This window comes from Prionailurus viverrinus, chromosome A1 (genome assembly GCF_022837055.1).
Source record: "Prionailurus viverrinus isolate Anna chromosome A1, UM_Priviv_1.0, whole genome shotgun sequence".
NCBI lineage: Eukaryota > Metazoa > Chordata > Mammalia > Carnivora > Felidae > Prionailurus > Prionailurus viverrinus.
Window position 1 is genome coordinate 127,370,506 of NC_062561.1, and position 16,280 is coordinate 127,386,785.

The 16,280-nt window shown below is 37.1% G+C and overlaps 1 protein-coding gene across 1 annotated transcript in view; it reads left to right on the forward strand.

The window, feature by feature from the left end:
• Nucleotides 1–16,280, forward strand: part of RAB3C (RAB3C, member RAS oncogene family) — a 302,968-nt gene that overhangs the window by 141,388 nt on the left and 145,300 nt on the right. Inside the window, exon 3 of the mRNA XM_047876639.1 lies at nucleotides 9,210–9,328. Within this exon, the coding sequence (XP_047732595.1) occupies nucleotides 9,210–9,328 (119 nt within the window). The remainder of the gene's footprint in view (nucleotides 1–9,209; nucleotides 9,329–16,280) is intronic.

Here is a 16,280-nt window from a genome sequence, read left to right on the forward strand (position 1 = left end):
TTTTATTTTCTCCAATTTCATTCTTTCCTTTATTAGTTTGAAAGTTGTATCTGTTATATATAAGGTGATTATTAAAATTCCACAGTTTATATTTAAAATAAAAATTTAATATCTTTATTTCCCCAAAATCAAATACTTAGAATAATTTAACAGCTACCGTTTCCCACTCTACATAACAATGTTATGCACTGTTCCGCGCTTAATACTATCTTGACTTTTTACACCCTAAATTAGAGAACCATGTTCTGGAAGAACAGGTTTAAAGAAATCAGGACTTGTCATTGGTACCACATGTTTGAAAAAGGACAACTGGGATGAGAAACAGAAATTAAGCCACTGGATATGGCAGTCAGGATGTCACTGATTACTTTAGCATGAACCATTTTAGCAGAGTGTTGGGACCAGTCGTGGTTTCCACTGGTGAAAGAATGAATGGAGTTTGAAAAAGTGAAGCTGACAAAGATCAAAAACACATACATGAAACAGGTGTTAAATAGCCAAATGACTACATCAAACATAGAGCCGGACTGAAAAAAAAATCTGAATTGTCCAATAGTCAACCTAAAATTTGGGGGGAGGAGTAGACTGTGTGTGAGAAAAGGTTGGCCTTAGTATGATTCCTGTTATTTGCTACTTTTATGACTCAGAACTGGTGGCTAACCTCTCTATTTCTCAGTTTTACCATCTATAAAATGGTCTACTACCTCAGCATAATTAAATAAAATGATAAATGTGAATATACCCTGAAACGTATGAAGTTCTGCTAATGTCTCCATTCTTCATGTTGTCATTGTTCTATTTCACTGGTGGTTACTCTGGTGAAAAGTCTAAATCCGTTGATGTTAAATATCACACATTAGTATTATATCTATCGAAATCCTGTTTCAGTCACACTGCTCAATGTCCTATGTCCATCCTCAAACCACAACTTGAACAGATACCATTTCCAGTCATTTTTTTCCTATTTAAAAGGAAAAGCTCAGGCAGAGCCCAGATATTTTTAGGGCAGTGAACTAAAAATTTTTAGGGCAGTGTATGGTACTATAATGTGACAGTGGATACATGTCACTATAATTTTGTCCAAACCCAAACCCAGAATATATAACACCAAGAATGGACCCTAACATAAACTATGGACCTTGAGTGATAATGATATGTCAAGGTATGTTCATTAGTTGCAACAAATGTACTACTCTGGTGGGAGATGTTGACGATGAGAGAGGTTATGCATGAGGCTATGCAGAGAGTATAGGGGAACTCTCAATTTTCCACTCAATTTTACTATGAACCTAAAAATTCTCTAAAAAATATAAGGCTTATTTAAAAACAAAAACAAAAAATACTCAGTATTGCTGAGCCCAGAGCTTAGTTTAAAATGCGCTTGTCACATCCAATTTAATACTCAGATTCTTTCCTTATCATAATCCTGGCTATATTCCTAGGGACTGGTGGTGTAATAAGAAAAGGGGTTTGACCCACTCTTTTACCCTTTCTGTACCTCCTTTTTGTAGTTACTCTTCCCATGTCAAAAGTGGAAGGAGAGCTGGGAGACAAGGAGACGGCAGACAGCTTTATCTAATGGGAGATGAATTATAATTCTTTCTTGGCCTCCCCAGCTAAGCCTGTCCTGTTGTCCACACCTTCTGTGTAACATATAGTCAAATGCTGGTTCTCTAATGTAGGATGTTCAGGGAGCCCTGCAGGGATCTCCTGCTGTTCAGTGCCATGACATGGAAGTTTGCTCTGGGTCCTTTCCCTTCTAACATTCCTTCAGCTGCCTCCTTTCCCTGTTAGTATACCACTAGACTCATGCACCTCATCCAGGAGACAGACTTCTCACAAAGTGGGTTAATGGCAAGATGTCTCAAACACAGCTACCTGCTTTGGTGTTTATTTATCCATGAGAAACTCACATAGCCTAGCCCTGTTAACCAGTGGGAAGTCAGACCTCCCTCCTGCCTCCCTGTCTACCCTGCCATTTCTCTCCAGGTCTTAGGAACCCCACACAAGTGCAGATCAGTACTCCCATTGCCTACACAGACACCCATCCATCCCACTCCAACTGGCATGTGGCTTTGTGAGTGACAGTTCCATCCCTTTGCAAGGAGTCTAGTCTGAGTCTTGTTGCCAATTTTAGGACAACAATAAGATTCCCACTGAAAAGCCTGTTATCTTTTAAAACAGAACATTTGATCATTGTAAGCATTTTGGATCGTGTTTTGTGAAAAAAAAACAATCACCATCTTGACTAAAAGCTTTGAGCATGCCTGCATTTGAGTATTATGCCCCAGGTTTTGACAAAATTGAGCATAATCAAAATCCCACTGGGAAGAAGTATGTCAAAGAGATTAATTAAAAAGAAAGCAAAAATGGCATCTTTCTCTGTCTTTGTGTTAATCATTCTTAGAAAGCAAGCTCTTAAATAAAATGAGTAAAGATGCCTTTTACACAGCTTTGTGAGTTTTATTAGGTCTTAAAGAGTTCACAAGAGCAGTTAGTGTTTAGTGAAAGTGTCTTAACTTTCATGAGCAGAAACATACTATTGGTTGATATGTTAGGGTCTTACTGACAATGGAGTCAAAGGCTGCCAATAAAAGAGCTATATGTGACTGTTCCTCTCTTCCAGGGAAGATGAATTGCCATGGTAACACTGTCAAGAAATAATAGGTCAAGTTTTATCCTCTGCCTCAGGCTTATTTTATTAGGTTTTACTTAGAAGTGGATGCCATTATAAAATGAAGGTTTGGGTATTTCAAAGCTAAACATCATGACAAGAAAATCTGATCAATAAACTAGTGTAAGAAGGATGGATAAAGGACAGTTGGTAGGAAGGACATCTAAATTGATTGAAGAACTATTTAGAGGCCAGTTTGTTAGTTCTGTCTCCTAAAATGTGGGCTTGACTTACAGATGATTGTGTAAGTGTGTGTAAATGAATTGAAAGGGACTGTTTGTACCAGATCAGTAGAGAAGAGTGGTTTGTAAATTTTTTTTGACAGAAGATTAACTGCTGTTAAGAAAAAAGTTTTTACTTCATTCCAAAAATAAATATGTAGTAAGAAAGCAAAATATTTAAGCTTCTTGTTTTGCTTACTATATTTATGAGACTATATGCAATACTCCTTAATGCCTGTCTGTTCATGAAAATGAAAAAATAACCTAACCCTTGAGGGAAAGTACCATCAAACAAAAAAAATGATATGTGATTATCACCATTTTGTTGTTGCTTTTGTTTTGGAGGGTCATGTCTCAGAATACCTCATGAATTTGCATTTTTCTATAATATTATGTCATTCATTTAGGGGTAAAATACCAACATGAAGCAATATATAATTTTTGTCATTTCAAGCAACATTGTTCTTTCCTTCATATATGTATGTGTGTGCAAATATATAAAAGTCTCCTTTTTAAAATCCCAGAGGTATGTCAATTCACCTTTTTGTGAACAGAATTTTTTTAAATTTTAGTTGAGAGAAAGAGAGAGAAAGAGCAAGTGGGGAGAGGGGCAGAGGAAAAGAGAGAGAAAACCTTAAGCAGACTTCATGCTCAGCGTGGAGCCCCACACGGGGCTCAATCCCACGACTTTCAAATCTTGACCTGAGTGGAAGTCAAGAGTCGGGCACTCAACCCACTGAGTCACTCAGGCACCCCCAGAATTAGTTTTACATAAGTGGAATATAGTAATGCACTCTAGCATAGCATTCTTCATGAATTCAGGCAGCAAGACTGTGTTAGGCTTCTCAATAAGGCTACCTTTAATTTTCCGTATTTTGTCTTCTGTAAAGTAGTAAGTGGGTATGTGGGTAGCTGTGAAATTTATATGGCTTCTGCCCTGATCATGAGGATTCCAGACTGGAGTCAGTGACTCCAGCAGCAATGCTGTACTGCAAATTGGGTGGCTTAAAAAAATAGAAATGTACTGTCCCACAGTTCTGGAGACTAGAAGTCCCCTTAAGGTGATGACGAGGCTACGTTCTCTCTCAGGCTCTAGCAGAGAATTCATTTCATCCCTCTCTCCTTATTTCTGGTGGTTGCCAGCAACCCTTGGCTTCCTTGGCTTCTTGATGTATCACTACAGTCTCTGCCTCTGCCTTCATATGACCTTCTCTGTGTGCTCTGTGTCTCTGTTTCCTCTTCTTCAAAGGATACTAGTCGTAGGATTGAGGCCCACCCTACCCTGGAATGAACTCATATTAACTAGATTACACCTACAAAGACCCTATTTCCAAGTCAGATTCAAAAGTTCTGGGGGTTAGGGCTTCAACATATATTTTGGAGGGAACCCAATACACCCCATACAGTGGCTATGAATTGAGAGAACCTCACCACTGAGGAGGTGGTCTCATTTACAATTTTGAATCTCTAGTCTGTCTAGTTCTTTAGAAATGGTATTTTCATGATTTTACCTAATTTTTTGTAGACATGTAGGGAATATGATATTCTGATTAATGAAATGCCTTTAATGTGTAGAATTTTAAAATCTATAAAAGTATGTCTCCAATAGGTAGAATAAATTTAACATAAACCAATGACTGTCCCTAACTGGTAATACGTGTTCATGAAATGTTTTTTGAATGAATGAACAAAAGAATCAATGGGCCAATCAATCTACACTGTTACTAAACTGTATTAAGCATCATTTAATCTTCATTTGATGCTTCCGAATAATTCCTACAAGAGATTACTACTTGCTTGGAGGCTTGCTGACTATTCCGTTTCATATCTTTGTGTCTGTTTGGAAATTTAGTGAAGTGTGTCTATATCTTAGGTTGCAGGATCCTCCTCTTTCATTTCTGCTGACAAAACCTCTTTAGTTGTCACAAGTCACGCATTATATCACACGTATAATATCACATATTATATCCTCTAGTTTAATTAAATTACTTTTGTTGATCAACTAACATCAATGTGTTCAATTGCGTTTCTTCACATGTAAAATTGCCTACTTTATCATGTATTCGGATTATCTATCCTTTAATATGTTTTTCCCTGTCTACTCATTCAATAAATGTGTTTTAGTTGTGGTGATGTTATCTGAGTTATATTCCTTTACTAATGTTTACTTTATTTTCCTTTTAATCCAGTTCAGAGAGGAGTAACTGCCAAAACAAAAATCAAATTACAATGGAAAGCTGTTTCCTTTATCTTAAAGCTGCATGTTATCTCTGCGTAAGCCCAAAGGGTTTGAGAATGCAATACATACAGTTATAAAAAAAAATAGAATATTTCACCAGAAAAAAATTTAAGGCAAAGACAGAGATCAAAATGCCAAAATTCAAACTGAAAATGTTCCTAGCTACTACTTATCAAGCTGCTAATGTTTTATATTTTACAGTTCTTTTCTTGACATGCACTCAAGTATTTGCTGATCAAATCTATCATTAAAGCCAAAAATTCCTCTTAAAAATGTGGATGAGAAATCACAATATTTAAGCCAACTAAAATCATTATATTTTTCTTAAAAGAGAAGAAAATGACAGCTAACCTTCATGGAAGACAGTTTTCAGTTTTAGTCATATTTTTATCCTTCACTTTCTCTGTAAGAGATTTCCAGTTGTGTTTTTCAATTATAGGAACTCTACATTTATAGAAAATCAGCAGGTATCCCCAGTTATCAGAATTAACCGAGCAGAGGAACAATGCAAAACCAAGGTTGGGAGCCATTTTTCTGAACAAATTGAGAAGAGGTACCATTGTAGCCAGTTACCTTCTGAGACTGCTCACATTTAATTACATTAGTGGCACTTGACATTATAAAATGTTTCTTTCTTTCAAATATAACCTTCTATCATCATTAGTAAATGTCAAATGTAATGAAGTGTTTTTCTGACTTATTTTTCTTCCTGATACCATGGGAAAGAATATGCTAATGAGTTTGTAATTCTGAAGCTGTTTTCAGTGCTCAAAACCAATGAAGAACCAACTTGGTGTCTGGTTTTTTAGCTTAGTTTTACTCTTTTTGTTGTTATCTTTGTATTTGGGAAGATTTCCTAATACACTTCCCCTATTTGGTGAAGTTTCTTATTCCTCCTAAGAGCATTTAGGTGACAACTACCTCTAATTAGATTGTGTTTCTGGGTTCAAATCAGAATGGAGTAGAAGGCCCTGACCCTTGCTGTGACTTGAGTGCTTTCTGAAAGTTTCTATTTTTTTTTCTTATAAGCTGGTTTTCTTATAAGCTGTTTTTTTTTTTAAGCTAGCTACCCCTCTGTCTACTTTTAAATTTTGGTAATGGCTATCCAACCGTGTGGTTCCCTGTAACATATCAATCATAATACAATAGGGCCTTGATTTCTGCTCTCTCAAAGATTAACAGCACAGAGACTGAAATGAATGTTTTATAATGCTAGAACTGGTTTCTTTACTGTCAAAATAAAATTAACATCTTAAGAAAAGAGAAGCCATCACTGGCAGAGGTCAAGAAGAAGGGGATGTCATAGTTTTCCAGCACACCATTATTCAGTGTCTGTGTTGAAGACATGCTTGACAGAAAGAGTCTGGGTCACCTTTTAGCAGTGCCTTGGGTGTATTGGCTGTTTTCTCCTAGTGAAAAATCAGGGGAAAGCTGTCTGTTATATAGAGAGGGCAGCAGGAATGGGGTCCCCAACCTATGAGAAGACTACTCAATGCTAGAAAGCTTTTTTTATTTTCAGGATTTTTATCATTTTAATTTTTACACATTTTGTAACTTAAGAAAACAATTTTTGAGTATAGTTGACATACAATGTTAGTTTTAGGTATACAACACCCTAACCCTAACCCTAACCCTTGACTGAACAAGTCTTATGTGTGAGGCTGTGCTCACTACAAGTGGAGCTACTATCTGTCATCATACAATAACATTACAGTACCAAGGACTAGAAAACCATTTAAAGTTACTTCACAATAAGAAAAAAAAAAGTAATTTTATAAGTAACATATTCTAGAAAGTAGGAACCCAGGATGAAAGTAGATGTTTTAAAATAATTATGAGGAGTTTAGTTCCCCAAACAGCCAAAATATATTACACAATCTCTGATTATACCATGCTTTGTAAACATAGTCTTTGGGAATTTGGTTCTCTAACTTTCTTCTTTATTTCACAATTGGATATGATGTTAACTGAATTAAATCTAACATATATCTAAGAATATCACATAAGCTTAAGATTGGCTTCTTTCTGCCTGATAAATTTGTATATTTATCTCAATTATATGCAGCTGATGATATTAATGTTTATCTTGTATGTCTACATTTTCATATTTACGTAATATTAAGCAAAGCAAAATAAAACATTCATGTAACTTCCAGGACACTTCTATTATGGAGGCATGCACCTATGTGGCATTATTATGCTTGGGATTCAACTCTTTTTAAAGATGAATTAGCTATTTACGTGCCTATATATAAATAATTTTTAAATTAAATTATTTAGCATTTTTCTTAATGATTTCTAATACTACTTAACATATTAAAGATAGTAACTTTTGGTCTTCTGGTACTATGAAAATATATTTCCCACTTTATTTGATTATGTATCATTTTAATTTGATTTATACCTTTTTTATATTCAAGGAATTGTCAAATTTTCATGCAGTAAAGTCTGTACTTAGCTTTTTGTTTTCAGCCAATGGTGATACGTTCTGAAAGATCTTTTCCACAGATTTTGCTCTATTTTTGCTATTTTAGGTACCATAATTTGTTTTCATCCTATCTTTGGAACTGTATTTCCCTAATACCATCTCATGAACATCTCCCTGGTCCTTGTTCTTGGTTTCATGAAAAGTCACATGCTTGGCTAATTCTCAACATCTTCATATCCCCATGTTCTCCTGGAATCACTTGATGATTTCCTTAGCCTTTTTTGATCACCCTTCTCTGAAATGGCAGGGGCCAAATAAAATATACCACACAGACTAGGAGAAAATTGTAAGCAGGGTCATGTTTCTTAGGGTTAGTCTATGGTGGGGTCTAAGCATCTAAACAGGAGAATACCTGTGGGTGAGGAATAGCATTTCCAACATGAGCCCATCCCAGTAGTGACACTCAGATGTTTGTTTCATTTTGATCACAAAGGATCCTATTCTTGTGTCATCCAACACATCAGCTTTCCCTACAAGGGCTATTAGGGCGACCTGGGTTATACTCCATGTGCAATGGAGACATTCCTGGGAGAAGAAGAGAAAGACGATCCAGACTGAAGTCAGAAGGAAGATAACATTTCTTTCCAAAGTGCTCAGCACCTAGAGTACTAGGAAAGAGAAATCAGAGCCCGATCTCCCGGGAAGGCAGTGAAGGAGAAAACCAGGGAGCATGGTGTCATAAGCGATAGCCTAGATCCTGTGAAGACAAAGGGGCAAGAAACAGTTGAATTGAGGAATAATTTCTTGAGCTACACTAAACTATACATGACATATACAGGTGACTTCACTGATGTATCTGCCTGATTCCCAGGTTTCACCGTAGCATGCCATCTCTTCTGCAGGCCCTGAACCCCTGTATTTGTAAGCTGCTACCTCCCTTCTTGGGCTAGCCTTGACTCCCCAGCCATCAAAAACAACAGCCAGTACTTGGCATCTGTTGACCACTGTTCGTATGCCAGGTTTTGTGTGAAGCACTTCACATATACTGTTTCACATGATACTAACAAACATGCTACACTTTAGAGAGGTTAAGTGGCTTGTCCACATTCCCCTAGTCGTGTAACAGGAAGACAGAAACCGCAAATCTCTTGACTCAAACATCCACAGGAAGCATATATTTTTATTCTCATTTTACAGTTGAATAAGCTGAGATTAAACTGTATGCTTTTAAAAGCAGGGAATTTTCATGAAATTATTTTTCCTCCACAGTGGCCTCTGCTTAGATTATAAACACATAATGATGGAGCTAATGAACTCTTCTGGTTTTAAACTATACAAAAAGCTACAGGGTTCTGATATGTATAATCTTTCTTTTTCTTTTATTTTCTATAGTGATCTTCTGTTTAATAGAGGGAATATATGTAGAAGGGGTATTTTGAGCTAGATCTCTACCAAAAAAATAATTTTTCATAATATTGTAGAGTTGCTATCTGGAAATCATTAGGGAAAACAAGACTAAAAAGATATATAGTTATACATTGCAAGCACAATTTAAACTCTCTATTATGACTGTTTTTGGAATAATTAATCACTTCCTAAAACATTTATTGCCTTATTTTTTGAGAGATCATTATTGTTATTTTTTAGGACACAGCAGGCCAGGAAAGATACAGAACTATCACCACAGCCTATTATCGTGGAGCCATGGGCTTTATTTTGATGTATGACATCACAAATGAAGAATCCTTCAATGCGGTACAGGATTGGTAAGTAGGAGCAAATACTCCCATCACTAATCATAATGGTGTTTTCATTCAACTTTCTCTTCTTCCTCAAAGCACTGACCACACTGCAATGTAATATGTGTACTTATTGTATACTGTGATCTCCCTCATGCTTCATAAAGCAGACATGTACTAGCTATGCTAAGAGCTGTTGTTTAGGGATTGAGAAGAAGTCATTTTGGTGATTTTTCTACATTTTGTACCTTCCAGTGCTTTGCATCCTGTCATGCCTAGTTCCATGGAGACTTTTGATTTTTTTTTTTAATATAAATAATGAATGGTTTGGAAGTTTACTGGTCTAATATAGGGATTAGGAAACTGTGAACCATAGGTCAAATCTGGCGCAATGCTTGTTTTGTAAATAGTTTTATTAAACATAGCCATGCTCATTTTCTTATTGCCTGTGATGGCTTTCACAGTGCAACAGCAGAGTTAATTAAGTTGTTGTAACAGAAACCATATGACCCACAAAGCCTGAAACCTTTTCTATCCAGCTGTTGACAGCAAAAGCTTGTTGACCCCTTGTCTAGATTTGTTAAATAGTTTTCAATTTTTCTTCAAGTTGAAAAGTTTTGAAGGACTGAGATAAATGCAGAGATAAAACCAAAGCATGTTCTGACCCATGGCTACACCATCTCTATGAAAACCCCTCTGTCCGTGGTGAGTATGGTTTGCAGTGGAGAGCGTGTGCCCTTGGGTGCAGCTTCCTTCAGCTTCTTCTACCAGCACCTTGGGAGGAGACATGGAAGAGCTGATGGTCACGGTCATGGATTCAAGCAGCAGGTCTGAGCAGAGTTGCTTTCTTGGGGAAAGAGCCAGAGTCTCGCTAGAGCTTTGTATATTATTGGGAGGAAAATGGAGCTCCCGCTGCTGGTACCAGGACTGAACAGATACCATATTTTAACTGAAAATATGGCTTGTCTTCTGCAAGGAAGCATTAGCTGTACAAAAGTGAAATAAACTGGGGCACCTGGGTTGAGCATCCGACTCTTGATTTCAGCTCAGTTTGTGATCCCAGGGTCATGGGATTGTCCCCCATGTTGGGCTCTGTGCTAGTGTGGAGACTGCTTGGGTCTCTCTCTCTGTCTCTCTCTGTGTCTCTCTCTCTCTCTGTCCCTCTATCTCCCCCCACTCCTGCCTCTGCCCTTCTCCCCGGCTTGAGTGTGCACTCTCTCTATCTCAGAAATATTTTCTTTAAAAGTGAAATAAACTATATTTTTTTCTGTTTTACATGATAGTATAATCCAAAGTGATTTTTTTTAATTTTTTAAATGTTTTTATTTAGAACATTTATTTAGAGACAGAGAGAGACAGAGCATGAGTGGGGAAGGGACAGAGAGAGGGAGACACAGAATCTGAAGCAGGCTCCAGGCTCTGAGCTGTCAACACAGAGCCCGACATAGGGCTCGAACCCACAGACTGTGAGATCATGACCTGAGTCAAAGTTGGACGCCCAACTGACTGAGCCACCCAGGCACCCAAAAGTGATTTTTTTTTACATGTGTATTAGCTCAATGAAGGTTGGATGCTATTAAAATCTTCAACTTACTTTAGATTATTGTTTTTACAGTTTAATATTCATCCAAGAAAACACTGACATCTTTTCCATTTACACACATAAAACACACACACAATGCAAGAAATGATATGTTTACAATAGCATCGCAAAAAGGAAATATCAAGCTATAAACTGAAAAGGGGAAGTTTGGGATTATATGAAAAAGTAATGATCCTCCACTGAGGCACATAAAAGAAGGCCTAAGTACTCTTCTTTTTAGTAGACTGAATATTGTAAAAATGCCAGTTCTTCTCAAATTAATTCTTAAATTAAAGGCAATCCCAATTAAATACCAGTAGGTTTGGTACAGAATGGAAGGAAATAGAGAGTCCAAACATGACACAAATCTATATGGGGATTTAGTTTATGATGAAAGTACCATTTCAAATCAGTGACAGAAAGGCTGGTTCAATTAAGAGTGTGGCGATATCTAGTTAATTGTCACGCACAGCTCCAGCACACATACTGCTGTGCAAAATGGTCATTTTAACTTTGATTATTTCCTCCAGGAAATCTTGAGACCCAGTAGTCCCAGGCAGGAAGCGTTCCTGAATCACGTTTCAAACTTCAGGATCCCAAATGCTGTTTGCACCCTCAAGAATTGAGTTCATTAAAACCAAATGGCAATAAGGCCGGGAGCCCAAGCTCTCTATACTCCTGACTCTAGTATCAGAAATGATGTAGAGAAGTTCAGTGTCCATACGCCCTATTCCACACCTTCCCCCACTTACTCCAGTCAACCCAGCTTTTCCCCCACCAAGGCTTCCTCACCTTTCAACAGACTACCTGCGCTACATCAGTCTTCCTCTTCCTCAAACTCCTTATTTGACTCTTAACTCACTCTTCGTTTTTGAAGCTCTGTTTCCTTTTTTGGGGTGGGGGAGGGGAGGAGTATTTTCCAGATTCTTCTTGTCTCACTCTAGGACTGCTTCCCATTCTACTTCCAAGATTTCCCTCACTCAGCCAAGGGTAAGTATACCCCCATGGTTTGTTCAGTTGGGCTCATTTTTAGTTTCCTTGCCTATCTTATCCACTCACACACATCATTTATCACTTACACCAGATGGCTCCCAAGTTTACATTTCTGGCTCCAGTCTATCTTTTAAGCTGCTGTGTTGCATTTCCAGGTGCCCAAAATATTTCTTCACCTGGATATCCTGCTGGTGCCTCAGAATCAATGATCTCTGCCTGAAATTGCTCACCTGCCTGACATCATTATTTCTTCTCATTGAGACCACAACACTCTGTCACCCACGGTCCACCCTGAATCCAGTTCTAACTTCCAACCATCCTAATCTGGAACTTGATCTTGAATTCTAATTTTTCCTGAATATCTTTTGATTCTGCTTCTGCCTTTCCATTCCTTCTGTGACCATCATTGCTTCTTCTAATTTTTTCCCCCTACCCTCATAGTAGCCTTTCTAACTGATCTTTCTCCCTTTAGATTTCTTCCTGTCCCAAGCTATCCTATCCCACTGCTGCTATCAGAGTCTTCCAAAGGAATAGGATCCTAAAGATCACTGGAAGACCCTGCCCAAAATTCTTGACTTACCATCTCCTACTTAATTAAAGTTTCTTCAGCCTGACTTTCAGACACACCACATTTATGGATCCGCTGTGTCTTTATAGTCTCTTCTCACTATCCTAGAGTCCAACTGATCTATTCACTGTTTCTACAACACATCCTGAACTTTCCAACCTTTGTCGGTTTTTCCTTTGATGTCACACCTGCTTTGCATACCTTTTTCACAGCCTACTGCCTCTACACCATGTAGGTCTGTCAAAACCCATGTCCATCCATAAGCCAATCCTTACTTACTCATTTTTATTCATCCACAATTGTGTGATCATTATTATTAGAATTTTCTTATCCATTCAACAAATATTTATTGAGTACCCACTCTTGACAATCTGCCGGACATTTTATTTATGCCATCATTTACTATCCCAGTTAATGGATAGTAAATTCAGATCCCCCGGTTCTCTGATATAGAAGTCTGAGCACTGTTTTTGATTTCTTTTACACGTCACAGCTCATTGACCACCAAGTCCAATATTTTGACTTTCTGCATGCCTCTCAAATCTATTCTTTTCTTATGTCCCTATTGCTACTGTCTTCATCTAGACTGTCATTAGCTCTCATCTACTTTAGGAACCTTCTATCTTGTCTTTTTACCATTAGGTCCTACTCACCCCACATTCTATATCATATGGCCATCAGACCTAGTGAACTTTAACATGTCTTAAAAATAAAATCTGTAGTAATGTTTTATTACCTATCATAGTGCTCCCTAGAGCCCATCTGAATTACTGTGAACCTTTGACAACATGAAGAAGCCCAGGGTCCACTCTGGACATACTAAGCCACATCTTCAGTGATAAATGTATATTTATTTGGCTATATATATATATATATATATATATATATATATTTATATTTAATTTTTTTAACGTTTATTTATTTTTGAGACAGAGAGAGACAGAGCATGAACGGGGGAGGGTCAGAGAGAGGGAGACACAGAATCTGAAACAGGCTCCAGGCTCTGAGGTGTCTGCACAGAGCCTGACGCGGGGCTCGAACTCACGGACCGCGAGATCATGACCTGAGCCGAAGTCGGCCGCTTAACCGACTGAGCCACCCAGGTGGCTATATATATTTTTGAAAGCTTCATTAATGATCCTGAAGCCCCTTTCTGATTAAGGCCACTCATTCAAAATGAAATCCGAACATGGTAAACAGTGTAGCCTCCATTTATCTATTTCACTAAAATCATCTCCTGCCACTCTCCTCCTTTGGCTCTTTATTTCAATCAGAAAACTTTTCTCAATTCCTCTGCTTGGAATACCTTCTTTGTTATCTTTCCAACTCATTCACCTTTTAAGACCAGCTCAAATGTCAACTCTTCTATGAAGCTTTTGAAGATACTGCTCCCCCCTTTCCTATCCACCCATTTTCAAAGCCCAAGGGAGAGTACTACTCACACCCTTATCTCTGCATCCACACCATCCTAATATTTTCTACAGATCACATAAGGAACCTAGCAGGCTCTTGTCATTTGATTACATTTTTTCTTCTGTATTAAACTGTGAATTCATTAATCTTTTTTTCTCTAGTACTGAATACAGTATAATCTTATACATTTTTTTCTGAATTTTTATTGTAGTGAAATATACATGGCAAAATTTACAACCCTAACCATTTTTTAAGTGTAAAGTTAGTGGTAATAAATACATTGTTAGTGTTGTCGCAACCATCACTACCATACATCTCCAGAACCGTTCATCTTGCAAAACTGAAACTCTATACCCTTTAAATAATAACTTCCTATTCTTTTCTCTCCTCAGCCTCTGGCAACTACTGTTGCCAGAATTTGACTTTTCTAAGTACCTCATGTAAGTAGAGTCATAGTAATCTATTACTGTACAATAGTACAATTTATATTTTGAATGGATAATCCAAAGAACTATAGAGAAGCAAGCATTTTCTTTGTTAATATCCCAAAAGAAGATAAATTATTTCAGACTGCCATAGTCTGCAATTAATGGTTCTATTCATCCTCTCCCCCCAAAAAGGTTTAATATTGTTATGTATATTGCTGCTATGGCACTATTTATAGTCAACTTTTTATCATTCTGAAGTATCTACTTGTCTTAAGTGCTTAATAGATTATAAATTATTTGCAGAGAAATACTATCTTATTTGTTTGTGTCCACTATTTAACATAGTTAACATCACAAAATAGGTATTTTAAAAAGTATTCTTCATTGAAAAATTGACCCATCAAAAACCTTGGAAAATGTTTAGGGAATAAAAACAGAATTGTATAGTAAGGGAAAAAAAAAAAAGCCTGTGTAGGAAAAAAAATCCACTTCAGCATTTCAAGCTTTCTTTGCATATAGGCCATGACTAAGCAACAATGGGGAAAGGAGGGAGCTTAGTAATATTCAGTGGTGACTGTCTACAATAGGAAATAAAGTATTCTCAAAAAAAAAAAAAAGCAAGCACAAAAGAACATATTCTCTAAGTTACTGGTCTCCAAGTGCTTATCTTATGGGTGCAAAAACAAACAAACAAAAAAAAAACCCAAAAAACAGAAAACATTTATAGCAAAAAATAAGAAATTAAATGAAAGTGATTTGCAGCTGAAGTTTCTAATACTTTCTCGTAACAAAATGCTCTTCAGTTGCACCAAAAGGAAAAAACAATAGTTGTTTGCTGTGATCTCAGTAAAATTCTTAAACCAACTATAGGGAAATTTAGATTAAGTGTTAAATTTTTTTATAATTTCATTACACACAAATTCTAATCTGTTAAAAAGGTAGGTATAGAGATTTAGAGAAAATAGCAATAAGTTAGCAGGTTATGTTGAGGAAATGGCAGCGATCTCTTTTTTGAAAACACATTAGACTATGCTTTCAATTTTCCAGTGGAGTTTTATTAGAGGAATTAAATAAAAATATCCTTTTTAACTTGGCCAAATTCCAAAGTTCTACAAAATTAATATAAAACAAAACTCACTGTGAGATTATGTATAAGTTTATATAGAGTGTACAAATATTCAAAAAGACTGTGAGGAAGGACACATAAAAGACATATACAATATGGTTAATGAAACAGAATTAGTCACACTCAAGAATCAGGAGAGGATAATTGTTTTAGCCCTCATTCCCTGGAATTAGGGTGGAAAAAGCTTTCATGTTAATATTTTCTTGCAAAGTATACAGTCTCAGGGCAGCCGGAGAGAGGATTCCAAGTTCCACATACATGGATGAATCATTTTAGTAGAAGAGGGCAGCTTCGCTGTGGGAGGCAAGAGACTGTGGTATTGGCCACAGGTGAGCTGCTCTGGGTTATGCCTTTCTTGTATTGATAACACAGGTGATCGTCCAACAGAGCTCTTGCAGAAGTGTTTAGCAAGAGCAATGACACAAGTGGCCAAGAGTCACCTCAAACAGGTGAAGCAAGATCTGAAAGAGCACATAAAAGGTGTCTGACAGAGAATTTACAAAGCTTATGGAAATCACAAAGATAAAATTGTTACTATATTTAAGATGAAATTTCGTTCTGAAATTCCTGGAAATCAAGGTGAAAATCAAAGCTGGGGGGAAAAAAAGTAAACACAGTGAGTTATATAGCTCTCATTATAGGGGGGTGGGGAATACCATACTAATCCCCCAGGACAAAGAAAATTTTCTTTGAAATAAATTCTGATGGAAATGTCTTTTATATGGAGGCACGTTGGATTTATGTCAACAATGGCTTTTTACAACAAGTACTAAAAAGACCTCACAAAACTCCTTTTTTATAGTGCCCTCAAAACACAGAAGGCAGGGGCGCCTGGGTGGCGCAGTCGGTTAAGCGTCCGACTTCAGCCA